Here is a 27819-nt window from a genome sequence, read left to right on the forward strand (position 1 = left end):
AGAGGTACAGTCTGTTCCCAAGTTACGCGGTTTCTGCGTTCCCGACGAATCCGCGTAACTCGAATATCCGCGTAAGTCGAATTTCACGTTTCTTGACTAAAATACTATTGATTACCCGGAGTTTTCAATTTGATTTAGTACTTTTATACAGTCTATCATTTATTTGATATGATTCATGGAGAATTTGCTAATATTTCTGGCTTTTAATCAGAAAACGGCGTATCTCCGAGTCCGCGTAAGTCGAGAACCGTGTAACTCGGGAACGGACTGTAATGATAAAGAGGCGAATGAGGATAATTGGCTCAAAGTTTTCATAAAAATATAAGAGACGAATGTCTAAAAGAAACAAAGACTCTATAATTAATCAAACAACAACAATAACGTCTCTATAAAAAAACGAAAAAAAGATAATGATCACTTTTGTCCTCATGCTCGATCCACATTGGATTGGAAAGGCTGCCTCGCAAGGTGTAAATGCACCCTTCACAACACACTCAAGTTGTGTACAGCTTGCCCATATAGCAACCTTGCACCATTCGCACGAAGGTTTGACGGCAGCTGTCAACGCATCCGTTGACAAGTGGCGCGCAAAGGCCGGCGTCATCGGCCAAAATATTTCCTTGTTTATCTACGGTCGTGTGTACGTTGCTCCCTAGTTTTTCATGTAAAATCATGTCGCAAAAGTCGATTTTGTAAGTTAAACATTCACCAAAACATTTAAACTAGTGTTTTAGCCTCAAATTTAATTGCTAATTGCGTTTTTGTAGATCCTTTTTCGGAAAGAAACCAGCACCGTCGAATGGTACCAGCGCGGCAGCAAAACAAACCCCGGAAAACAATAATAAATCTCCCGAAAGGTAAGTAATGAGCACATTGCGGCACCTTACTATAGAAATGTACTCATCGACGTGTATGTAGGTACGTCTGGTAGACTTTGATGGTGGCGGTCCGGGGCGCGATGATGTTGCGCAATCTAGTGAAGCTGGGACCATCGTTGCTGGGGTTGCCCCACCGCAGCATCGTATACCAAAGCAGTATAGCATTGGCCAACCATATGCGAACCATCCCTACATACACCAATCATCGCACCGCATTGACACTAAACTGTGTTTCTTCCTATCATTCTATCCGGCGCACAATTTCGGTACGCAGCAGCGATTCGTTACTGGCGAGCAAACGCTCCATCGGACCGGAAGATGACGAAACTTCCAACTCGCCAGTGAAAGCCGTTAAAAAAGCGAAACGGTCGCGGGTCGTGTCGAGCAGCAGTGAGGATGAACAGGATCGCAAAGCAACCAAGAAAAGGTATGATTTTACCGCTTAATTTATCGATTGAGCCGCACGAAAGCATTCACTTTTGATTTGTTTTGCAGTGATGTTAAGAAAGAATCACTACCATCCCCGAAAGCCGTCAAATCAGAACCGAAGGAAAGCGTGAATAAGGAAACAAAACCGAAAACAAGCCCGAAAAAAGAACCCGCCAGCGGGAAGGAGAAAAAAGAGGCAAAGAAAACATCACCCAAAACGACGAAAAAATCGTCCCCAAAAGCAGCCACCACCGTAAAGAAGGAGGAAAATCCATCACCGACGAAGGAGAAGAAGCCGTCGGAAGAGAAGAAACCGGACGCTCCTGCCAAGCCGACCAACGGTGCGGCACGTTCCTTTTTCTTCTCCGTCAAAAAGCAGCCGGATGAGTCGGAAGGTGCGGCCGGTGGGGCGGCATCGTCCGGCAACGATGGGTCCAAGTACGATCCGTCGAAGAAAAACTATCACCCACTAAAGGACGCATTTTGGAAGCAGGGTGACCGGTAAGGTGTTAAACTTACTTAAACCATTTACATGTTACAGTGTAATTAATGCCTCGCGCCATCTCCTTCCAGCGTACCGTACCTGGCGCTCGCGCGCACCTTCCAAATGATCGAGGAAACGAGCGGCCGGCTGCGGATGATCGAGATCCTCTCGAACTACTTCCGCTCGGTGATACTGCTCAGCCCGCGCGACCTGCTCGCCAGTGTGTACCTCTGCCTGAACCAGCTCGCACCGGCCTACGAGGGCGTAGAGCTTGGCATTGCCGAGTTTTCGCTCATGAAAGCGATCGCGCAAAGCACCGGCCGCAGTCTGGCGCAGATCAAGGTGGACGCACAAACGACCGGCGATCTCGGCCTGGTGGCGGAGCAGTCCAAAAGCAGCCAGCATCTAATGTTCCGACCGGCGCCGCTCTCGGTCGAGGTGGTGTTTGGCAAGCTGCGCGAAATCGCCTCCATGACCGGGTCCGCCTCGATGGCGAAAAAGATGGACAAAATCCAGTCGATGTTCGTGGCCTGCCGCCACTCGGAGTCACGCTACATCATCCGTTCGCTCGCCGGCAAGCTGCGGATCGGCGTCGCGGAACAATCGCTCCTGCAGGCGCTCGCCCAGGCCTGTGCCCTTACGCCGCCCCATGCCGATCCGCCGGTAGTGAACGCACTGGCGGGCGAGTCGGAAGCGCGCGTGAAGGCCCGCGTCGACGAGGTGGCGCTGGCGCTGAAAACCGTCTACTGCCAGTGCCCGAACTACAATCGCATCGTGCCGGTGCTGCTAGAGCACGGCGTGCAGCGGCTGAGCGAGCACTGCCCGATGGAGCCGGGCACGCCGCTCAAGCCGATGCTGGCCCACCCGACCAAGGGCGTGCAGGAGGTGCTGCAGCGGTTCGATGGGATCGATTTCACGTGCGAGTGGAAGTACGACGGCGAGCGCGCCCAGATCCATCTGCTGGCCGACGGCAGTGTGCAGATCTTTAGCCGCAACCAGGAGAACAACACGAGCAAGTATCCGGACGTGATTGCGCGGCTAGAGTTTACGCGCACCGAGCCGGTCGCGAGCGCCATCCTCGACTGCGAGGCGGTCGCGTGGGACACGGACAAGCGGCAGATACTACCGTTCCAGGTGCTGAGCACCCGGAAGCGGAAGGACGCGAATGAGGCCGACATCAAGGTGCAGGTGTGCGTGTTCATGTTCGATCTGCTGTACCTGAACGGGGAGCCGCTGGTCGAGCGACCGTTCGTCGAGCGGCGCGAGCTGCTGTACCGGCACTTCCGCGAGATCGAGGGCCAGTGGCAGTACGCGACCCGGCTCGATACGGGCGATCTGGACGAGCTGCAGCGCTTCCTGGACGAGGCGGTGCGCGGCAACTGCGAGGGCCTGATGGTGAAAACGCTGGCCCGCGAGGCGACGTACGAGATAGCGAAGCGGTCGCGCAACTGGCTCAAGCTCAAGAAGGACTACCTGACCGGGGTGGGCGATTCGCTCGATCTGGTCGTGATCGGGGGCTACCGGGGCCGGGGCAAGCGTACCGGCACGTACGGGGGCTTCCTGCTCGCCTGCTACGACGAGGAGAACGAGGAGTACCAGACGATCTGCAAGATCGGGACCGGCTTCTCCGACGACGATCTGCAGCGCCACACGGAGTTTTTCCGATCGCACGTGATAGCGGCCGCGAAACCGTACTACCGGCATGAGGCGAACGTCGTGCCCGACGATTGGTTCGAGCCGGTGCAGGTGTGGGAGGTGCTGTGTGCCGATCTGTCGCTCAGCCCGGTGCACCGGGCCGGCATCGGCATCATCGATCCGGAGAAGGGCATTTCGCTGCGCTTTCCGCGCTTCATACGGGTGCGCGAGGACAAGGGCGTGACGGACGCAACGAGCGCCCGGCAGGTGTCGGAGATGTATCTGAACCAGGATCAAATTAAGAACCAGACCGGAAGCAATGCACGCGATGTGGAGGAAGATTTTTACTGAAGCGGTTGTGTAACGGTTTTGGTGCACAGTGTGTGTGTTTTGTGTAGCAAAAATTATAGTTCGATACGATGGTGTAAATTGATAGTATCGCACGTTGGTACGAAAATGCAGTGTAATGTGTAACATCTTTCGGCTTAGATCAAAACACAATCAATTGAAAGTGGCGCGCAAGAGCAGACATTTAAACATTCATTATAAAATAGGTCTTTTTTTGCAAATTACATTTGTAACAGTGTGTAGTGAGCTGGAGTTGTAGGTGTGTAACAAATTAAATTATGTCCTTAAAATAAAATGCTTTGCAAACATATTTTTGCTCCAACAAAATGTTATGAAACTTGCCAAGTTATTAGCACATTGTGACCCTTTTGCTACTAAGCGTGAAAAAATAATATGTTTGAACTTACTCCTTATTAAACATTTAAGTGATTCGTGTTAATTGGTTAAGATGTTAACAAAACATGCAGATTGAAATGCATTTTGGATGCAAATTCCGCCAACAGAGCAAATGCAACACAGGAGAAGCACGATCGTGAAATATTTCAATCAGGGGTTATACACACTGTAAACCATAAAATATACTATTGTGTATCGAACTACACCTTTACAGCTAACATATCGGTGGTTAATTGATATTTTAGATTGAATATAGCATTTTTTTACACTTAACCATTTATTTTATGCGATACATGTCGAAAATTTTGTTATTTTTGACTTTACAGCGATTTTAAAATTTTGCATAAAAGCAAATCATTTTGCATTTGCCAAATCTTGGAATAAATTGTACTGATTTGACACGCAAACTGTTATATACAGAAAATCGCGTCAATCCAAATCTTCCCAACTCGAGAAGTTGATGATTATTTGAGGCACGTTAAAAAATAATCAAAAATTAAGTGTGTGAGAGACAAAAATGAGCTAGATTCCTCCAGCTGATCTCTTTAATACACCTTGGGTTGAACCGGTCAAACGTCAAACGGTGGGAGCGATCGCAAGGTGTTATAAATGACAAGGTGAAGTTGTTCAGAGCAAAATGACATTTCTCGACTTGACATATCTCTTCCGTGGGCTCCGGTATAAAAATCGGGGAGGGCTGGTGCGGGGTAATGAAATTTGTATGCAGAGAGTGACAGTTGTCCCCCACAATGTCGCCCAGCAAAAGCGATAAAAATCAACCTTCTAAATACATTATCCTTGGAGCGATCGTACGTGAAAAGTCGATCGACCTTCTTCGAGGTTCGCGGCAGCGATCGCACACAGACATGCCGCCGGTGGACAGGGTTTTAGCGTGTTAGCATTTAAGTTAAATAATTGTAATACGAGACGTGTATGCCGGGAAGAGACTGCACTATATTTTAGCAATCTTCTGTGCTCTTAAATTGTGTGCCTGTGCTGAGATTTCCGTATGAGAATTAGGGGTGAGAAAGTATATACCTTTCTGTTTTCTGGTGCGTTTTGCTACAAGTGTAGATGTAGCGTGAAATATTTCACCTACACTGACAGCCAAGGTGGATTAAAAATGTCAGGTCGTGGATAAGGGCTTTTGGGGGGTCGCCATAGTTGAGGGACTTTACGTCATTTTAAAACCGTTAATTAATGGTTTCCGCACACAAAGCATAGCAAATGGAAGAGATTGCTTTGTTACAACGTGCATTTTTGTGTTTATATTAATTTTATCGAAAAAATGAAATATATTAACAAAATATTTGATGACTTATTTATGCACGAAATGTAAAATCCTGTGAGTAAGAGTTCTAATGTCACTTAAATTGTCCATGCGGCTCGTAGATAATGAGAAATTAATGTGAAAATTGAAAAAAAAAATGATTTCTTAGTTTTTATCCTCAAAAATGTCGAAAACACAATGAATTATAAAATAAATTCACTGAATAACACAAAATTACACACTTCAATGTATGTTTCAATGTTAAATACGAACTGCAAAATCCCAGAATATATTTTTAAAGAATATTTAATCGAAAAACTGGGCTAGATAAATTATATGAACAAATTAAATAAATGTACACAAAGTTTGAATCCCGGAGACCTTACGTCAGGTGACGAATTGTCCATATGCTCCAGATTGCACTACCTGATATTTTTAAATCCACCTTGGGCCAGCAACAATGTTGCGCGCAACAAGATGACAACCGGTGCATTACGCAATCGCAGTCAGAATACAGTTGCGTTGCGCGGGCTGCAGTACTGTTTGCGCGCCTAGCTCATCTCCGGGAAGTTGTCTGCAGGATTTTTGCTTGCGAGCGCTACTAACATTAGATCGACACACTTCCAAACTACCCCTAGCACCCCCGTAAGTGCGCTTCGTTTAGCAAAAAGTTTTGCAGACAACTTCCACCAACGTTGCTACACGCGCAAGCAATGGAGGAGCGCATGGTAAGTGACAGTGCAAATGATTACAATGTTCCATGTGCGTCTATCTAAACCATATGCACCTGATCGTTGCAGGTGCGGCAAGCAGTGGCATTGGACTGTGAGCAGGAACGATCCGTTTCACCCGAGTGCCAAGCAAATAACAACGGGCAGCATCGAAATAAGTTTGAGTGCGAGCATTGCGTGCCCAAAAAATACTTCCAAACAGCGCGAAATGTGAGCGTTCACATCCAAACGGTGCACTTTAACAAGGAAAACAAAAAGCGAAAGTGCCAAGAGTGCAATGGGGTGTGCAATAGCGAGAGCGACATTCCGGCACACTATCTACTGGCGCATAAGGAGCTGCCGGGACCGTACCAGTGTCTCGTTTGTCCGGCAAGCTTTTACGCGACAGCAGAGTTGACGCACAATTTCCATGCGCACACGGATCGTGAACGCGACAGCGTGTCCGTTGCGCTGGCATCGCTCTGTTACCGGATCGAAAACTGCCAGGTGAATCAGTGCAAGATCTGCCGGCAGAATTTCACCACCAAGGGTGCTATCAGGAAGCATTGGAAGATGCATACGGACCGAAGGTACGTGTGCGCGCAGTGCGGACAATCGTTTCGCGAGGAGCGACTGTATCGCAGACACGTGGCCGAGAAGCATCCGGCAACCAACTGCGAGCACCGCAACGACGATGATCTCGCAGGAAGGAAGTGCAAGGAGGCTTAAATGGCACGGTGTACCGGCAGTTAATGATTTGTTCTGAGTTGGTGTTTTTGGTCCATTTGGTCCAAAAATTGGCAATTTATCTTTTTTTTTATTTACTACGTTAATTTTGATTTGATTTTATTTATTTAAACTGCGGACTGCCGGCACTGGCATCATAAAACAACTCTAGTCGCGCAGTTAGGTGTTTGATTACTCAACGAGGATTAAGTAGAACAGGACTGATAATTATTTATGTTGTGTAATTGCTTAACAAACTAATTTTGTGTACTTATTCTTAGTCCGAGAGTAAGAAACAAACGCAAAAGAGTAGCATGAAAAGTGTGCCCTTGTCTGTAGAAGAAAGTAATAGAGCAAAACAAGTCGGAGGCAGATCTCTGGTTTCGTACAACGAAACTAACCCAACAGCGTTGTTAAGCACACAACTACTTATGAAAGTTAGAAAGTTAGCATCACTCATTCCGCTTTCGTCATTCCAAAACATCAGACGGAGATATTTGTTTGTGCAATGTATCCAAAAAGAAAAGGATACACACTGCCAATGAAGAGCTAAAAAAATTAAACTAAAGTATTTTATTCACCAAACATTACGTATGCAAAAAGAGAGCAAACAGAGTGACAAAACCCCATTGGCGGTTTCTGACGGCGCCAGGACCAACCGAAAAATTGGGGTGTCAGATTAGAAGAAGAAGAAGAAGAAAAAGAAGAATATTCGAAAAATTATAACTGAGAGCACCCAGTACAAGTCCAAGAAAAAATCAATAAAACGAATACAGGTATTTTTTGAACAAATACATAAAGCAGCTTTTGGTTTCCGTTAGAATTTCAATCCGAAATCATTTTTACAGCACACGAAACACTCACACACACACACATACAGCAAGCATGTGCATCCTTTCCATCCCCTATCATCTTCTTCAAATTTCCAACCCAGTTCCTGCGTCGGCACCATTCCCTTTCACCGGCCCCAAAAAGGACGGAGGAGAGGCAATCACAATCACGTTCCGACCGCGTGAACAGTCTTTTAAAGGACTTTGAAAGGATACCGAATGGCAGTTTGGGCGCAGGCGCAGGCGCCCCCCCCCCCCCCCCCCCCCTTATCTATTGGTTTGATGACATACCGTACCCAACAGAAACGGTGAACGTGGCTTGCCGCCGCCAGCAAGACACACATATCACGTTCGACCGTTCGGGCGAAGAGAGTTGTTCGAGTTGTTGCGTAGGCCGGAGGTTTGCTGTTGTTGTGCGTACAGCAGAAGGGTTTTTTTCCCTCCCCCGGGATCAGTTGTGTAGTAGGCTGTGCTGTGTTGTGTCTTCACAGCCTTGTAGTACCGGGAGCCCTCCCGAGCTGCCCGTGGCGAATCCTGTGTTTCGTTTTTCCCTCAACAAAAGAAATTTAAAAGTGCATCCGTGTCCTGTGTGGTCAGTTCCAAAGGTCCAAAAGCTTGTGATTGAAGCCACACACCGCTCGAAACAACCCCCAAGCAGTGAGGCAAACAGAACAGCTGCAACGGGCGGTACAAGTGCAGGACCTTCTCCGTGACCTTCACGTGAGTGTGTGTGAGTGTGTGTGTGTGTGTGTGTGTGTTTGCCAGTGCAGGAGTGCAGCTGGAGGGAGGAAACCATCCTCCTCCAACAGCAAAACAGCAGCCAAAATAGCCGGAAAACTCGACGGTAACGCGCCGTAAGTAGTACCAGCACCAAGCACCAGGCTGTTTTATCTTCCATTTGACATTCCGCTTGACCTTGGGGAGGGCGCTGGAGCCAGTCAGTCAGCCAGCCAGGTGTGTGTGTGTGTGTGCGTTTGCTTAGGCTCCACCAATGGAGCGATTTCGTTTGGAGCACTTTAGAAGAAATTACTGTCCCAGGGAGGTTCGTTTTTGCTTGCAACATTGTAGAAGAAGCGTCCGCGGATCTCAGCAACCGGAAGTTGGTCCAGGACATCAAACGCACACACACACGGTAGTGCCGTGTTATAACGATTACGCAACCGGGGCAAGCCCCAGAGTGTGATGCAATTTCGGTACAACATTGTATACAGTTTTTTTTTGTTGGGCCTTCTTGTTATGTATAATGAATGGTAGAAAGGGCCTCTTCAATCAGTACTCGTGATGAGGTAAAGTACTAGCGAGTTAAAGTTGGCTAAATGCGGAGTCAACTCTGATCCGACTCCGAAAGGAAGGTCCACCCAGCATTATACGGAGCCTTTTGAAAATCGTCTGGTAACGTCTGGAATCCTCCGAAGACGTCAGGAAACGCCTGGAATCGCCCGGAGTCCTCCGGAGTCGTCCGGGGTCGGCCGGAGTCGTCCGGAGTCGGTCAGAGCCTGTTTAAGAAGTGTACGCGCAAAGCGAGAGAGGAAAAAAAACATTACCGCGGCTGAAAAAGATTCCGACTCCGGCTGACTCTGGAGTCGGTATCGGACCGAGCAATAGCCGGAGTTGGATCGAAATCGTCGGGTACGCTCCAGAGAGCACATCACCAACCTGTGTTACGTTTAGGACTTGTACAAGCAATTTCTGTTCTGAAACGGCAGCCCTAAAAAAAATACAAAATATTCAGATTTTGCAGATTTGTTAGAGCGAGAGAACGGACTACCTGGTTTCGTTATCTCCAAAGCGCCTTTTGCCTTTTGCTTGACCTTGCGGAGGGACACCACGCTCCACTGTGCCCCGCACGCGTGTCACCGACATCAACAAAACAATGCCGACATTCGGCTGCCAGTGTGTATCTATCGTATGTATCCACACCGCTTGCTTTGGGCAGTGCACACAGCTCCGACACAACTGGAGCTAAAGCCGCATCAAACAATACACATACTAGCGCTCGCCCCAAAAAAAACAACCTGCGTTCGATATGCGTGGCAAACGTTACTGACAGACCCCAAACCGTGTGGATGTGAATTGGAGAGGGCAAAACAGCAGTAGCACCAAAAAAAAAAACAACCTTTTCCTCTCCACGTTGGCGTGAGAGGTCCCATCGGAGCAGTTGTGTTTTTTTAGTAGCAAATAGACCGATTCGAATCGCAAGAAGTGGGGAGACTTACCAGCTTTGAAGCGTTGCTGGTAGATTTGCCGGGATTGTTTGTTCGTTCGTTTAGTATTAGTCCACCTTCTTTTGAAGGGGTGCGTTCTTGTGTTATGGTTGTAGCTCTATTCAAACTGCACTTGACATCACGGGCTACCGTACCGCGTCTGTATGTGTGACTGTGTCTTTGGTTTTTGATGATCGGTGCCAACTTGGATCACCCGGATATCGTGTCGAGCATCTCCGTCGTCGTGTTGCACTGCTATTTATTGCCAAATCACTCGATGACTACTCGATTCGAAGCAGCACGGCCAGGCTGCACCAATTTCGAGTGATACAGTTTAGTCATTCGGGCGCTGTTGGATTGGAACACACATACAGTACTGCTGCTGCTACTGCTGCTCTACGCAGTCGCCAGTTCCTTCGACCAAGGCAAGCGCTTTTGCAGCTCGCTTCTACCGCACGCGGAGGCCAACAGTCGTACCTCGCGAGTCGTCTCGAACGCGCACAGACACACAGCAGCGACCGTGTTCCCGGATGTTTGTGTGTGCCATTTCGTTAGTTTGTTGTGGATAGTTGGTGTAGTTCGAAAGTGACCAAACAGCCGTCGTGTTAGTTCAGGGCTGTTGGACGATCGGCGCAGTCGTCGAAAGAAAGAAACACAAGCATTTGGGTTGCAGAAAATTAAAACAGCAAAAATTAAAGCGGATTTACACCGATCGAATTTACTCAACCGGGGTGCAGAGCTTCACCCTTAACAATTTTTGAACCAATAATAACAAGGTAAGAAGAGTGGAATGGAAATGTTTCAAAATAGCATGAGTTCCTGTATCGAACATTAAAAGTTTCTCAAAGATTGTCAGAAAAACAAAACACAGTAAGCAATGTGGTGAATGCATCGCGTTTTCTCACCCGAAACACGGTAGTGGTGAAGGTGAAATAGAAGTGAAATGTGTTGAACGCGCCACGTGCCGGTAGCCGCACGAAACAAAGTGTGCCTTGTTCTTGCCTACGGCAGTTTGCTCCGTAAGGGGCAGGGGGCGCTGATACTATGTAAACCGACTCTTGGCAAGGAAGCATTTCAAGGCTACAAAAAAAAAGGGACTAAGAAGCCCCTACTTGGTACTACAAAGCTTGTGCTTTGGATTTAGAGTTTAAATATTTTGGAGTTCCTGAAGTCTCAAATGTTGGTCAAATTTTTCACCCAAAAATCTTCGACAACTTGGCCAAAAAGCCGGTCGTACTGCACCAACACATACATACACACACATTCTCGCTACCTTTCTATTGCCACCGGTATGCATTCTATTTACGGAACCGATTCCCAGCAATGCCTCGTGAATCTCGATGATCACGAGCAAATCAGCTGTTTCTGGTACCCCCCATTTTGCCTTTACCCACTCTTCCGGAAATTCGCTTTCGAAATGTGTTTTAAACCATCCCCTTCTCTTCTACATACTGGTGTTGGTAGTATGGATGACTGTGTGTGTCTGTGTGTGTTGGTGCAGGCCGCACAGGGGTTGAAGCTTTTGAATCATGCGATCCGGGAGTGATCATCGTCTGTCTGTAGCAGGCGGTGAAGATCTTGTTTCCCCCGCTGATGAAACGATGAATAACGATGGTCCATTTCGAATTGCATTTATCCTAGGTGCATTTAGGGCGATGTGGGATGATGATGATGTGTGTGTGGTCTTTGGTGTGCTGCATCGCACCGCAGACAAGGTGTCTAGAAGGTTCGGAAACCGTTCACTAGTTTCACGTTTCATCCGTACTCATAACACGAGGTAGCTGTGCTGTAAGACGTGATGTAGATACTTAGAACCTTTGGAAATGGAGACATATTGGACTTGATTGCAACATTGTAATTGGAAGCTCTACACTTGGCAACTTTTATAACAAAATGGGGCTAAAGCTCTGAAGCTCTCTGCTACAAAATATGGAAAAACGAATACCGAAAGTCATCTTATTTCAGCGGAAGTTAACGGTATCCATGCTCTGACTGAACGAAGAAATGTTTTTTTGCACAGTTTAAAAAATAATATTTTAAGATCGCCGAGGACCTTAAAATTTGATTTTGGCCCTCAAGATAAAGAACTACATATGGAACTTGCACAAACACATCAAATACTTCAATAGGACACAGGAAGTATCTTAGCAAATCATTTAGCATCAATTAAAAGCAATGATCCGAATAATGGCGCATTGAGTCAACTGAAACATGTCAACTGAAGCTACAAAAAGTACTAAGAAACACTGAAAATAGAAGTTCTATCTCATCGGCTGTACATTATAGAGATTTATTCATCAAAATACTGTATATTCTGGTTGATGGAGTATTCAATCTTGTATGTACGAAATGTAGTTATAGTACCAGAAAGACACAAATTACCAAGTAATACTGTACGCTGGATCCAGCAGTTTTGATACACGTTTAATGCATTATTAAGCTATATCTCTTCTGTTCACAATCCCCAAGTACCACGCTTACGTTGTTGATTGTAAGAGAAATTGAACCCCAACTAAGCTCCCCAATCATTTCAAAGCTCCTGGAAGCGCTACCACATACACTTAAGGTCCCATCATCAGGTTAATAAAACAATCGACTTCAAACCCTTTTTCCCGCCCGGCATGGATTAGAGGCATGCCGGGTGCCCGGTTCTCAACGACCTTGGTCAATAAAAGGGTTCCCGGGATCGGGAGTGTATTGCTCCACCATCCCAGTCTCAGGTGATAACAGAGACTGGATTAATCGCAACCGCAACAGATCCGTGCACGTGTTATCAGGAGAGAACTTGCGTCTGCTTGATAAGCGGCGGGTGATTCCCTTTCGTTTGTGACGTGACGCCGTGAGCGCTGCCGACAGCCGGCCGGCAGACTGGTCTACGTGCGGTGGGTCAGCGTGCCGCCAGTGTGATCTATGAGCATCTATGGGCTAATGGGTGATTAAAGCGAAAAGGTCACTTCCCAGCAGTAGAAGGCAGCATCGGTCTGTCTGATGACCGAGCACAAACAATATTGAGACGAGTGACGTGACACATACATCAGTTCTCCGCTGCTGTACGCATGGGAAGACAGATAAGCTACAAGGAAGAGTGGTGCTATAAATAGAACGCAACGAAAGGGCGCACTTAATGATGGCCGAACATGCCACTGTCCGCAGCGGTGTGAATTTGTTGATGTGTGTGGTTGATGTCTCATTTTCCTCTCTAAAAAAGAATGGAAAGTATCATCTTTCACGGCAGTTGGTCCTACATTTGCCATCTGTGATTCAACACATAGCATTCTTCACTCACGTGCACTCTTGGCAGAACCAAGCGCATTTCAGCGTACAACGCCCCACTCTGCAAACTTCCCTGTCTATCGAGCATTATCCGAATAAACAATTGTTGATATCGACCCAACAACACACCCGATACGATCCGATGACGAAGCCGATGTTCACACAGAACATCTACCGTGGACCCCGGTTGTTCTGTAGCGGCACCACGACGAATCACGCACTGATCACGCGTACGCCGGTCACCTTCTGCCACGCCACACACGGAATAACAACCCCTTTAGCCACGGCTCAAGTGTATGTTGGCGTGTATCATCGAACAACGGGGTGCAACGGCAAACAGTCGCACATGTTTGGTTAGTCATCGGGGCAGACCTAATTACCTTGCACAAGAGCCAACCAGTGTTAGGTTGTTCTAGTTACAGAAAAAAAAACAGGAATTATTGTAACGGTTGCATTAACAGAAAAGCACAAAACTCGGCACTGTGATGCTGTGGGTGAGTCTGATTGCTCCAAAAATAACTTCCTCCATGAAGATGCCAAGAGTACATGGGGTCAACGGAATCTGATCTTCTGAAACAAAACGTCAGATGCAGCTTCCTGCCAACAGATCGGCGCCAAGGACATGCTCTCTTCAGTGTGCTCGCTCGAACATCTCGTAGGAGAATGGATCCATTACCGGTAAAGCCCTTGAAGATGATCGTCGGAACTGATCGTATACCGGTTGGGTAAACAACCGCGACGTCACCGCGTACAAACTGAAAGATCATCAACCGGCCATCGCCACCGTACATTTGCATCATTTTCCCCTTTTATACATTCATAATACTTCCTCAAAGTTCTGTGGTTTGCAACACAACACAAGAGAAAGATGTATTCATCGAGAATTCTGCCCCGGCCTGAATTTCCTCCCAGTACTTCCTCACAACCACCTCTGCGTGTGTGAAGGCTACCTGTTTTGAGGTCAAACAGTTGTTTACATATTCGTGTGGCGCAGTCAATGGACCAATCGCTCACGAAACAAACAACGCGATCCCCTGTGGCCACGCTGTGTCGCCTGTGTCAGAGGGAAGATTACATTTCCGATGACTCGAAGGTGTTTTGTTTTTGGACAGTCCATTTTTACCCCCTCATTCCCACGTAACACAATTAGTACAGTATGAGGGCTTAGATAAAGATCGACCGTTTTGTGGTCTGTTTGCGGGTGGGCCGAGTGGTGTCACTTTATCGCCCAGCGAAGGACGCCAAAGTGAGATAAACTTATTGACAGCAGCAAAGAAAACAACTCGTCTGTGCCTGAAGAGTTCATTACTTTTGCGGCGATTTGTTTACTTGTTGCTCGCGAAGATAGGCGCTACTGATAGTGTGCGGGCAGCAGCACGTATGAAGATGTTTTGCTTTGACAAAAATACCAAATGACGAAGTATGGGGTTTTTCGCAGAAATAAAAACTATTGGATGCTCTATCAGTTATCGGGAACTATTCCAACCACGTAATGGCGGCTGATGCAATATTCATCTTGTATGTACAACAGCAAGCAAAGAGATCATGCTCTGGCCAGCTGTCAACACTGTCCACACATCCGGTGAGTGCAACGATCGAAATCTAATAATAAAGTCCAAAACCCCTCGGGCCTAATCATCTTTACGACCAGCCCTAATTTGCTGGCAGCAGTGCGGCAGCACGCGCTCGCCCGGTGTCTTAATCACGGTGTCAAGCGGTGATGCATTGAATCCGAATCGACTGCTCACACGAAAATGCCCAGATTGCCGGTACGTTGAAGTCTGATAACGCGTCATAACCTCTGTACGTATGTTCGCTTCCAAACGCATTAATGAGTTCAACTCTGATGAATACTGGGAAGATATCCGCCGGGACGCGCCTGGTACTTGGCAATTTAATTGCCATTGTTAGCAATGTATTCTGACCACACCAATAAAGGGTAACGTTTGAGTGGTTAGCAAACAACGTACCTAGACCAATCATTAACTCACAGGTCAGTAAGCACTGGAGTACTTGCTGCGCAGGTGATAATGGCGAGGCGATAAAGTAAACTCCGGCTTCGAAGGATCACGTTTTGATTGGATGTGCTTTGATTGGATTGGGGCAGCGAGATCGTGCTGTGCTTTGAGTGTACTGAAAATTGCATATCTTTTCCTCCTCTTCCTCTTCCACCACTCTATCCAAACAAACCGCACACAGTAACACGATTGACATCAATCAAAGATTTGCAAACTCGCAAGTCGTTCGTCGGAGCCCCTCCAGAGCTCCAAATTGACTCTAATTGGACGGATTGCTCCAGAAACGCCCAGACGGCTTGGGGCCTGCTTCCCACGATCGCGATGACATCTCCAGCGTCTACTAGAAGGCCACTGGATGTCGTGGACTGATGAGGGAATTCCTTTCGTCTGTTACGTGTATATCACTTCGCCGAGTTAGACCTTTGGGAGGGACCATGGAAAAAAACCTCCACCTTGAGTCTTAATTCAAAGTCGTAAACAAAGTCTTCTTTCTCTTTCTATCCCTGTATTATGGACTCAATCACGCAGCGTTCGAATGTGGCGAGGGTTGATGTATGGGATGCAGCCCTGCGCAAACAAAGTAGCCATTGACACAAAACAACGACGCGCTGTAGACATTCTGAGAGAGGGTGGGAGTTATTACAACGAATATTAGCATTCCGGTCATCAATTGTTGGAAATTGGACCTTCCTTAGCTAAGGCGATGCTAGTTCCTACCATCTTGAAAGGTTTGAAAGAGCTTGAAAAGACACAAAGCAACTTTTGCTTCGCGGTATGCACACACGTCCAAATCAGCTGTGCGCCGCCGCCGTGGGAGGAAAGTAGCTGCGGCTTTGCTTGCTGCAAGGTATTCCGCAAGGAGGGTGTAGGTTTTGTGTGGGGTATGGGGTGGCCAACCCCTCCTCTCCCAGAGAAGTAGGCAGTAGGCCTCGAAGACTTTGACCTCTACGGCAAGCCGCAAGTCGCCGTGGACGTCGTCGTGGTATCTTCTTACTCCAACTAGAGCATGATATAAACACACACACATACACACACACACACCGGGACACTTTTTCACTTCCACCGTCGGCGAATCCAAAACAAGCCCCTCCTGCTTCTTCCACCACAAGCCCCGCGTACGGGGTTCGTTCGGTTCCCTCGGCTTGGCCTGATCACTCACTCGCCGCATGATCAGCGAAGGTTTGTAGGCGAGCGCGTGCGCGCCATGGCCTGCTTGGTGGTGGTGGTTGTGTGCGTATATGTTGACATCACGTACACCACACACACACACACGCACATAGGGGACAAACAACAAAGAAGAAACGCGAACCGGGGAGCTGCTAATCGCGAAGGACCGTTGTCGCGCGCGAGTTCCGCGATAAGAGCATAATTACCAGCCACCACCGAATTATGCTCTATGCTCGCTACCCCTTTAAATGCACCTCCATACGTGTGTGTGTATGTGTGTGTGTGTGCGAATGTCGGGGTTGGAAACCATGATGGTTGAAGCACAGAATAGGAGCGAGCGAGAAGGCACGATGCGTGAGCACAAGCGCCCCGAGAAAGGGATGCAAAAGCGCGCATAAACGCAGGCGCAACCAAAGAAAACACACCAACAAACACGCGCGCACACGATACCGGTTCCGGTGCTGGGTGTAGTGTGGTTGTGTGTGCAATATCATTATTATTTTCTGAAAACACACCCCAACGGCACACGCACACACACCCAGAAAGCGCGCCCGGGAACAGAACGGAAGGGGGTAGAGAAGCAGCGGGAGCAGGGTTGCGTTTTTACACCACGGCACATCGACCAACGGCACACACCATTCCGTGCCATTCGCTCGACGGAAAGCAACGAGTTAAGTTCGCCCGTACAAACACGCGAGAAAAGAAAAGCGTAGTCCGTGTTTCTCCCGCTTTGTTCGGCTTCGAAAAGGGGAGAAGAAAGAAAGCAAGCAAAGAAACGCACGTTTGTTGTTGTTACGCGGTGCAGTAAAATCGGTGCAGTTGAACTTTTCCAGCCAAAAAATCCTGTTTCACCTGAAATCCATCGTCCCTTGGTGCACACAAAGCATACTTTGATTGTGGACTTTAAAAGACAACGCTTTTATGCTCAGCCCTTTACAGAGACAGAAAAGGGCCAGGGAAGATCAGTGTGGTTGCAGGTAAAAACGCACCAAAAAGTGATACCAAGACGTAATTTTATCGAAAAAGGAGATAACTTTGTAACAACCAAGACACACCACTTACGTGATACGCAAAAAAAAAAAAAACGAAAACGCGAGCATAAAAGAAAAACATAAACACACATAATTGTGTTGTCAGTTTTGTACGTCACTGTGTTTGTGTGTGAGAGTGCCTTCGGTTCAACGCATTAGCAGAGTCGTCTGGTGTATCGGAGTGTGCGTTTGTGTGGTGTTGCGACCTGTGGTGAATTTTCATTCGAGAGAGAGAAAAAAAGAAGCGAATTCCCCTGTTCCGCTCGTGCCCACCAACCTCCTGCTGGGAAAAGAGTCGCTTCAAGGACAAAATCGGAGAACACACCGAAGGAACGTGAACAAACGGCAATCGGGCAAACGCACCGAAAAGCAAAGCAAACATTGAAAAGCAAACACACGTTTCGAAGAGCTCGCGTGATAAGGGGCCAAGATTCCAAATTGGATAGTTGAAAGAGAAGAAGCAGAAAAAAGTGTAAAAAAGTGAAGTTGGTGAACAGAAAACTGATAGGAAAGTTAATCTCATACCAGCAGTATGGCAGTGCAAGTGGATAATTTGTTACTCTCCGACATTGGGTAATGTTACAATTTGCAACAGTCCGCCTCCTCATTTCCGCTTCTGTACTAAAAAAACCCGTGCTTTACTTGTTGCTGCAAACTCCTTTACTGGCAGGCTCTGAGCGTTTTTCGAGGAAATGGGCTGATACTGATACATGACATAACCACGAGAGGTTTTCGCGACCGGCCGTTAGTGTGTGCTGCGATCGCATGTAACAACACCCCCGCTGCCGGCGTGTTCGAACAGAGCACAGGGCCTGCCTTTGCTGTTTCGCGTACCTCTTTTCTTTTTTGTTTATAAATACGTGTTTAACTGCGTGTAAGATGCTCCTCTCTCAGGGTTCATCCTTCTTTCTCGCTCGCTCCCTCTGACTCAGCGCCAATCCTATTGCCAATTGCGTTTCAGGCCGTCCCGATGAGGATAAACTTTCGATTATTTATGCTACACGGTGGCCTCATTTTTTGTGTCTTCCTTTCCGACCGTGGCAGGGATGGGGAGCTGGGGAAGGGAAATAGTGTGACCCCAATTTTGGGCGGCGTACAACCGGGACCGGAGGACTTAATTATAGCTTCCGGGGGCCGGGATCTGTCTGTGTTGATTAGGGTGTACTGATTGCACGATGAGCAGGGATGGGAGAGATGTTACCTAGAATTGTCAAAGAAATTGTTCTTTATTTCGATTTTTGCAAGAATTTTGAAGAATTTCACTGATTTGCGAGATTAAATGGCACGCAGTGAGTTCTCTTTGAAGGCGTCATCGCCAACTACAAATGAGCGTATAGAACCAAACGTTGCCGTAGTAACAACGATCACAGTGTTGTTTAAAATCTAATCAATTCAAATATTTCTCCCTTACATTCCACATGAATAATTGTGCAATTTTGTAATGATCTCATATCCGTAGCTCCCAGCTACGGGCAACACATGCCACTGATCTCGTTAGAAACACTTCCGCCAAGTCTCTCTACTGCCAAGTCCGTCCACACCGCAAGGCCGTGTGTGAAATGTTCATTGCTCCCTGGACCCAGCCATCAGAGTAAGCAGTGATGACGGTAAGACAAACTCTCCACCAGCCCCTCCATCTGCCGTTAGTATCGGTCTAGTTTCCTAGCCGTGTTCTATTCTAGGCGAAAGAAATCATTGGAACCGGTTTACAACGCCAAACGGGACTGGACAAAGAGAAATAGAGACAGCGAGAGAGCATTCAGGTTCTATCTCCAACAACACGCTCTCTTTTGCACACAATGATTATACGAAAAGAACGGTTTACTTAGTAGCATAATATTGTTGCAAAACTTCCACCCAACCAAAACCATCTTCATCATACTTATCGTATGATTTGATTCGTAACGAATCGTTGAAACTCCAAAACCGAACGAGTTTGCTTTTAAACCCTTTCCAGCAGGAGTGTTTTGTTCTTGCTATGCCCTTGAATGCATTATTTAAATGGGTTTGTTCTTTTTTAGAATTCGATGAAACTGTTCGATTGTTTTGCATTTAAAACGAATGACGCTGCTTGAATTTGTATTCACCCAACCATGACGCGGGTGTTTGTTGAAAGCTGCAGGAGTTTGTGTTTGTTCGGATTCGAGTGCTTACTATGCCTTTTTATGTCTTGTTTTTTTTTTCTTTTAGCAATTGGAACTCCATTAGTCTAAGTAGCACATTCTATTTCTTTTATTGTTTTGCAGTTTGTTTTGCACAACAAAACCAATTAAACAATTTTGCTCAGTTCTAATTCCTATAGAGTTCTAATTTCCAATACGAAAAACAAAGTGAAATCTATTAGCGTTTATTTTTGCGAGTAATTTGGCTGTAATTTAAGCCGATCTGGTTCGAAGGACCAAAAAATGACGTCACACCGCGTCTGCTTGTGTAAAAAGTATTACTTAAATTTTTTTTTATTTTTAATATTTAAATCATAATTAATTAAATTCGCCACCTTAATATTGCGTAAATAAACTAAAAACCGCTCAAGCTTATTTAGAATGATGCAAAACACTGTGCAAACTTTGTGTTTTTTCCTAATGACGACCATGATTGCTCCATTCATTGCCCCTTCGCGTCAAAGATTACGATTAAATGGCTTGATTCGAAGGCTCAGATCGATGACGTGCGCTTGCACCAAAACGGTGCCTGCATCACAATCAATCGACCTCGTCTTCAATTGATCCGATAAGCGGTTGGTTCGGAACGATGTGCACCGGGGCCCATCGACTTTGGTTCGCGTCGAGCATCTTATCTTTTGATTGGCCGCCGTTCATGCACTGCTTTGCTTTGTTTTGGTAAATACGCACCCGTTACAGAATCAAAAGCACACATCGGGTCGGGTACAGGCCGGGTGAGGGTTACAGGGAGATCATCTCCCCTCCCCCCCGCTGTAGTTCACAAAACCACCCCCCACAAACACATGAACTAGATTTCTAAAATTAGCCGACCCGCCGAGATTTCACCTCTCGATTATCGACGCCACAGTTCTCGCTTCTGTTTTGTGTTATTGTTGTACATCGGCGAAGAGGGAGCGGTGGTGAGAGAGACCCTTGAAGAAACCGTTTTGTTCCGATGCACTCTGGCGGGTGTAGTTGCACGTGACCCTCGGAGGAGGGGGTCTTTTTTGCAACGCCTTTATCAAAATGCTTTGCCACTTTTCCGCGCGTAACGTAAATATTAAAGGGCAAGTTCTTTGCTCTCCCTCTCGCTCTCTCTCTCTCTGTCTTCCTCTGTCTCCGTCTTCTACTCTATCGCTTCTGCTACTCTTGGTGGGTGGGGGGGGGGGGGGGGGGGGAGCCACTCCGGTCTGTGCGATCGTTTCCGGCTGTTTGCGCACAAAGCTCGCATCGATAGTGACAGCAGCAGCAGCGACGACGCCAAACGACGACGCCTAGTGTCAGCCATTTTGACGTGCGCTCCTTCCATTAATGTGTTCCCTGCTGCTGCATTAACGAGCTGATATTTTTTTTTGCAACTCGAACGGGGCAGCAAACATGGAATAAAATTTACGTAATGGCTTTTTAAATCTTCTCGCTGAACGGCGCCGTGATGCTTAATAAAGCGAGCCGAGAAATCTTGTACTGCACGCCGACACGTGCCGTTTGGACAGTTCCAACCGGTCGTGGGAGTTATCTATTTGCCAAAGGTTGCACGTTGACGTGCGATTTGAATCGATAAAAAAGGTACACTACTGTGTGGAAAACTGTTTCCGCAATCACAAGCAGCGTTATCGCTCGTTGCATGGCCGTTCGGGGCCAACGGTGCACTCTCAAGCTTCGAGTATTACACAGGGTACAGCTGATAAACGGTTGTTTGCCCCTTCAACAATTGTCTCCCTCCGTAAAGCATACAAATTGCCAAGCCGTTGCGCTTTATTTTGCCCAGTTAATTGACAGCTTCAATTGTGAAATCTCGCACATTTGCAACAAAACATACACGAAATACAGTTTGTTAATTTAATTTGTTTGTATTTTTTTACCACCCATAAACACCAATGTTTATCGCACCAAATGCTTATCTTTTGTGGAGGAGGTTTTTTGTTCTACCTTCCATCCCATCTACTGCCGGTCTTATCTAATCACGCTAGAATGGTGATTGACCGTCTAGTGAAACATTCTACACACGATATGCCATTTTAAAGCCTTTCCACAAAGCAATGAGATGTTGTCGTGTTACCAAAGCATCTTTAACGTAGTTTGTTGGGTTGCAGGCTATTTTTCCCATTTTTGTTTATTTTCTCGAGTTTCATTGGCGTCATTGTGTTCGTCGTTTGCAATTGACAGGTTGAACTTCGTGAAGGAGACGTACTTGTTTGCAATACTATCCAGCTGGCGGCATAAGTTGTTAGAGATGCGACTAATTTGAAAACAATGCCAATGTCTTGGTAGAAACTAAAGAGAAAGACTTACATTAACTGAATCTAAAGATAAGGAACCAGCTGTAAAGACTTCGGATGACTTCATATAGTGTGACGTAAAGTGTCCTTAAAGATGGAGGCGCCTGGTGTTGTACAATGTTTGAAGGCTTTCGCACAGCAGAGATACACAAATTGAATCAGAAGTTCATGACATTGATTGAAGAACAGATTGTTAAATTATTTTTTGAAAGTCTCAGAAATGTGTTGAAAATAGATGAAGAAAACAATCGTTAGTTTTTTTCCGATTATTGATAGTAATCTCTACTCTTTGTTACTAATATTCTACATACTAGCGAAACTTGGACTGGAGAGTCTTCTATAAGAGAGAAAAGGTCCTGATCAGTAGTGTTAGAGTTACTTGCTTTAGAGATAATTAAAAACTCCTTGCAAGCATGTTTCCCCCCTAGCTATAAGCAAAACTTCGTTAAGTCATTGACTTCAAACATTTGCTGATATAGTGGTGTATAGGTGGTGTAGAATTTCTCATTTCAGCGTTTCTTAGTACTCTTGCCGTAGAAGCAGGCGCTTACAAATGAACTAACGGTCTTGGTCGTCTGCCGGCTTCAGTGCATGTGGGATCCAATTACCTAAATTTCTGGTCATTCCCATTACATTTAACCTAGGACAAATGACTTGTCGAGTGTCTTCCAATTGTCCTCTTGATGTGTTCGTGCAGGCTTTTGTGTGGGGGTTTTGGGAACGTCGACTTCCATGCCCAATTTCCACTATTAAACTCACTCACTTCAAACAAATCACTCTAAACCGCAAAAATAGCTACAACATTTGCTTCTTATTTGCAATAATGAAGCATAAACTCTTGGTAAAAATACACTTTCTGTTATAAAAGTTGGCATATATGAAACCTACAAAAAATATTAGTCATTGATGAGCAATAAAAACAGCTGATGTCTAAAAGTGACACTTCAAAATGCAAGTGTTGCCTGATGAAACAAAAATACCGAACACACTAGAGGCGACATCTGACGGCAAAACGATACGAACTTATCGTGGTACTTGTCTAATTACTTATCATTTTTGGAATTTGATTAAATTTGAACTTATTTTTGAAGATTCTTGTACCCTAACATCGGCATCCGAGTGTACTGTAATGCCATCTGGGTTTTATCCCGTTTCGTAACAGCTCTTCTATGCAGCTTCCCTCGAATCTACTACCACACTTCCCCTTTGCAACAATGTGCTCCAACGGCCCCCGTTCTGTGTTGCGTCAGAAACATCAATCATACACTTCTGCGCTTAGCCAAACCAACTCGGCCCGGTGTTAGATAATCGAAATGTCGGGTGGATTTGGGTGGTGTTCGATTTTACTAAAAACCCAATTGCCAACCTCCCACCCACCAATTGGTTTTGGTTTGGTGTTGATGCTGCTTCATTCATTTGCGGCAGTGTTTGTCAGCGGCACCGAAGCAGCAGCAGAGTAGAGTTTGTTTGTCTAATAATAAAACTGGGCAAAGCAACAAATGATGATGGTCCCGTTTTTATTTTGGCTGCTGTTGCCGCTCTCGCATTCGCTTCGTGTTCGTGTGTGTGTGTTTGTGTGCGGCACTGTGGCATGTTTTGTAACGCTGAAGCATTGCTCGCCACATACACTAAGGAAGGAACACATGTGTTTACATTCCGTGGCCGAGTTGAACGTTCTGTCCTGCTGGATAATTGGATGGAGGAGGAAATTCTCTCCCACCCTGTACGTACGTTTGAGGTCAATTAACTCCGAAGGAAGTAAAAGGAAAAAGGGAAAACTGCTGTTTACCGATTAGTCGTCTAACGATGATGATAGGATTTGAATTTCTTCGGTCGATGACGCGCAACCAGTTTTGCAACATAGTGTAGCCCGCGCAGTGGTTTCGTAGTGGTTGTGTTGGTGGTGATGTCGCGGTTGACAGCTGTCAGTTTCCCGCAACCCGGCGCACACTGTTGTTGTGTGTCATGTGAGCCTCGCTTTACGTCGCTGAGACGGAGAGAGAGTCACGCTGTTCACGCTCGCTCGCTCTCTCTCGCCCACGAAAATGGTTCGACAAACTGGCAAGGTCCTTGAAGGTCAAATGTGATGCGGCCGCCAAATTACTTAACCGCGCGACCACTGCAACGAGAATGTCCGCAAAAGGAAACAATTCATTCAGCGGTTAGGACGTTCAGTTTTTTGTTTCCCTTCCCTCCCATTTTGTCCTCCCAAAAGTTGTGCTTTTCCATTAGCATAGAAGGTAAAGAACATTACTAACAACTTCTTTCGTCTCTTCTTGCTCCCCTCTCTCTCTCTCCAGCCGTTCAATATCGTTGGACACCGCGACACGCCTCAGAAACGCCGCCATGAGCAAGCTCATCCGCCAGGTGTCGATCGAAACGCCGGCACCGAAGCTGAAGGACTGTGTGCTGAATCTGGTCGTGCCGGTGCCGGACACGCCGGCCCAGGGCGCCCGCATCCTGGTCGTCTATGCCGGGGCCTGCTACCGCAAGAACCAGTCCACCTCGATCTCGTCCATCAGCAGCCAGCTGTCGGACACGGGCGACATCACCACGTCGCTGCATCTGCTCGCGAAACAGATGCAGAGCGGCAGCTTCACCAGCATCAGCGAGGAAGGGCCGGACAGTACGCCGCCCCAGCACCATCAAACGTCGGTCGCGATCCAGCACAACCCGCAGGCGCATCAGGGCGTCCGGGATGGGGCACTGTTTCCCGGGTTTGAGGTGGCGGGCGTGATTGAATCACTCGGCAGCGAGCTGAAACCGGACTGCGGGTTTAAGGTGGGCCAGCGGGTGATTCTGTACCCGTACGAGGGCGTCCCGCACGGCTACTCCGAGCTGATGGTGGTGCCCGACCTCAAGTATCTGATCCCGATCCCGGACGAGCTGCCGCTGGCGGTGGCGGCCACCCTGCCGACCGGTGCGCTGCTCGCCCAGAGCGCCATCATTGCGGCGCACAAGATCGTGGACGAGCTGCTGAAGAGCCGGCCGGGCGAGAAGGTGAAGATACTGATCGTCGGTACGGGCGGGCTGGCCCTGTGGGCGGTGCGCATTGCGGCGCAACACTTCTACACACCGGCGACCAAGGACAAGATACAGATTACGGTCGCGAGCCTGCGGGACGAGGGTTTCCTTGTGGCGAAGAAGTGCGAACGGTTAGTGTCGTCTAAGATGCCTGTGCATGCGTTAAGATTGCTCTCCAAATTAACATTTGCTTTATTCGTTCGCTCTCAGGGTAAACATCGTCCAGTGGAACGAGGATCTGTACGAGAAGCAGCTGATCGAGCGCACGCATGACGCTTGCGACGGGCTGGTCGACATCGTGATCGACTTCGGCACGACGTCGCGCAGCTTGCACCGGTCGATGCAGTGCCTGACCAAGGGCGGCCACATCTTCATCAGCGACGAGGTGGCGGAAAAGCTGCTGCCCAAGTTTAGCAAGCGGGCGGAGGAGCGCGGCCAAACGATCGAGGCCGCCCCAACCGGTACGATCGAGCAGCTGCATCAGCTGGTGAAGCTAGTTTCTTCCAATGAGGTATATGCAGGACATAGTAAAGTGGATGGAATGTTCGGGCAAGGTTATTAAACTTCCTTTCCATCTTTTTCCAACAGATTGAACCACCGCCACACTCAGTATTTCCCTCGGATCAGGCCGCCGATGTGGTGCGCAAGCTGGCGAGCTCGGAGATTCCCGGACGTGCCATCCTGAAATTCCATGATATCGAGTAAGAGCCCCACCCAATCACCTTCATCACGCCCCAACATCGCATACATAGATATATATAGAGAGTCAAGTATGCTGTATGAAAGAAAGAGAGAGAGAGAGCGAGAGAGAGCAGAAGAGAAAAAGAGTAGATTCAACCTTTCCCAAACGCCTCCCCAGTAGGATTGTTTTGTATCCTAACTTTCCTCATCATTTGATTTTCTCATATCTTCCTCCGTGGATTTATCTTTTAGTTTGTAAGCAAACCAATGCAAACGATGTCTCAGTTGTTTGCTGGACAGAGAAAAAAAGAGAGAGCGAGGAAGAAAACATAGTCAAAAAAAGCAAGCAAATGAAACAAGCTGCTCTGATGATCGTGTGCGCTAGTTTGTAGTGAAAGTGTAAGAAAATGCAGCAAAAAAAAGAATGGAAGAATTATGTTACTAAGCAGGAAGAAGAGAACACTTAAATTAGCAGCAAACATTGGAATATCAAGCTGGGAAAATCGTCCCCCAAACCTCAACAACAAAAAAACAAGTATTCATTTTTAATAAATGAACTACTCTTACTCTAGTAACTCGGTGTCATGTATAATTAAAACAAAACAAACCCACTATCAATCAGTAACACACAAAATTCGTGAAACGGAGAAAAAGCGATCTGTGTGGCCGCCGAAGCAAATTGGTTTGAATCGGATTAATTTTATCGTTTGTTTGTTTGTGTTTTTTTTGTTAATATTAAGTGGACGAAACTGTAACGCTTGAAAGAGGAAGTCCTCCTTAGTCTCATTAGCACCACCAGCAATAATTTGGCACACGGTTGCCTTTTTATCAACTCCCAAAAAAGAGAGAGAGAGAAAAAATGTAACATTTAGCGACACGCGTTACTAATTTCAATGTGATTTATAAATACGGTACCGAGAAGATTCAAATTATTTTACCTTTTTTCCCCTTTGCAATCATGAAGGAGAGAAGAGGAGATCATAATGGAAAGAGAATGGAAAGGAAAACTTTATTGTGTTGTTACCTCTTCCCACCCAAAAAAAAAAACGCAGTAAACAAAACGTTAATCATACCTAAAAACACATGCAAACGTTATGATGAAATAACATAATTGAAGATGCAATGATGAAGGTAACGATGAGCTATCGTTAGTCGAATCGAGTGTAAGTAGTGAGTACAACACAAACACACATAAACACACTGAAACGCTTGTGAAGAAAAGGAAAAGGCAAAAGAAACTAAAGAAAAGCACGCTAGTAGTGTGAGGAAGCGGACAGCCAGGACACAGGACAGGGAAGGACGTTGGTGTATTGACAGCCCAGCGTGCTGAGGTTTCGTGTATCCCTTTCGCTTTCCCGATCCTGGACAGTGTTGGTTTAGTGTTTAGTTGATAACTTAATAGTTTGTAAAAGTGTGCGTTCAAAATGGGGTTTGTGCGCAACGATCTCCCTGAAACGATCGCCCCCTCTCGCCACACACCTGTCCCACGGGAGGAAGAATGCTTAAACGGAGACAGCAGACGGCAGCAGAGCACTTGTATGATGTCTGTGTGTGTTTGAGAGAAGTAACATTGCGGCAAAGTAATGTGTATTATTGGTAATGAGTTAAAACAGGTCAACACTGAAAATAAAGAACTGTATAGAAGTTACAAAATGGCCAACATTGCGTTCAAGGGTGCGGTAATGATGATATCACATCTGTAAAGCTCTACGACAGATGTCACAGGGGCGTTGCAATGCTGGAAAATATACACCAGATCGTTTTCTAAACGCGATCAATGCGTGATCAGAGCACTTGTTACTTCAATGCCTCTATAGAATGCATTAAACAACAACTTCTGGATGACTACTGGAGTTTTAACAGAGGACTACTATTTCTGGAGAATTGAATTCCAAGGCTGAAGATGAACTACGAGCTTAAGCAGTTGATATCGTGAAGACCAAGAGGAAGATCTTGTATCAAGATGACAAAATCCAAGTGAAATGAGATGCTTCAAATATCGAAATGATAATTAATATGGCGAATATAAATGAGCTATTTCTAAGAAGTCCGGTCCGGGCCGGTCTGGTGGTACAGTCATCAACTCGTATGACTTAACACCATGCCCGTCATGATGGGTTCAAGCCCCGAATAGACCATGTGCCCCCATACGTATACGGAGCCCATACGGACTGACTATCCTGCTATGGTAACAATAAGTCACTGAAAGTCAAGCTCACTTTACTAATGGGTACAGGCTGGCCTTGACCGACAGCGGTTGGTGTGCCAAAGAAG

The 27819-nt window shown here is 46.7% G+C and overlaps 3 protein-coding genes across 8 annotated transcripts; all 3 read left to right on the forward strand.

Moving 5' to 3' along the window:
- Positions 1–556: 556 nt before the first annotated feature.
- LOC1280180 (DNA ligase 1) lies at positions 557–4101 on the forward strand. 3 transcript variants are annotated; one of them, XM_061659644.1, is made up of 5 exons: positions 557–692; positions 768–857; positions 1153–1305; positions 1374–1808; positions 1881–4101. In XM_061659644.1, the coding sequence occupies exons 1-5, from the start codon at positions 673–675 to the stop codon at positions 3775–3777; spliced, it is 2595 nt and encodes an 864-aa protein (XP_061515628.1). In that variant the 5' UTR covers positions 557–672; the 3' UTR covers positions 3778–4101. The 3 variants fall into 3 exon arrangements, with proteins under 3 accessions (XP_061515628.1, XP_061515629.1, XP_319999.4); XM_061659645.1 differs by having other exon boundaries at positions 582–692; positions 1156–1305; XM_319999.4 differs by having other exon boundaries at positions 675–692; positions 919–1305.
- A 1809-nt stretch (positions 4102–5910) lies between these two features.
- On the forward strand, positions 5911–7679 carry LOC3291928 (zinc finger protein 345). Its single transcript, XM_061659652.1, has 2 exons — positions 5911–6168; positions 6241–7679. The coding sequence occupies exons 1-2, from the start codon at positions 6154–6156 to the stop codon at positions 6877–6879; spliced, it is 654 nt and encodes a 217-aa protein (XP_061515636.1). The 5' UTR covers positions 5911–6153; the 3' UTR covers positions 6880–7679.
- Positions 7680–8329: 650 nt separating this feature from the next.
- LOC1280181 (uncharacterized) lies at positions 8330–27198 on the forward strand. Of its 4 annotated transcripts, none has more exons than XM_061659648.1 (4): positions 8330–8560; positions 24141–24995; positions 25075–25375; positions 25453–27198. In XM_061659648.1, the coding sequence occupies exons 2-4, from the start codon at positions 24187–24189 to the stop codon at positions 25567–25569; spliced, it is 1227 nt and encodes a 408-aa protein (XP_061515632.1). In that variant the 5' UTR covers positions 8330–8560; positions 24141–24186; the 3' UTR covers positions 25570–27198. The 4 variants fall into 4 exon arrangements, with proteins under 4 accessions (XP_061515632.1, XP_061515633.1, XP_061515630.1 ...); XM_061659649.1 differs by lacking the exon at positions 8330–8560 and adding an exon at positions 10650–10686; XM_061659646.1 differs by lacking the exon at positions 8330–8560 and adding an exon at positions 16872–17972.
- The last annotated feature ends 621 nt before the right edge of the window (positions 27199–27819 follow it).

This window comes from Anopheles gambiae, chromosome 3 (genome assembly GCF_943734735.2).
Source record: "Anopheles gambiae chromosome 3, idAnoGambNW_F1_1, whole genome shotgun sequence".
Classification (NCBI taxonomy): domain Eukaryota; kingdom Metazoa; phylum Arthropoda; class Insecta; order Diptera; family Culicidae; genus Anopheles; species Anopheles gambiae.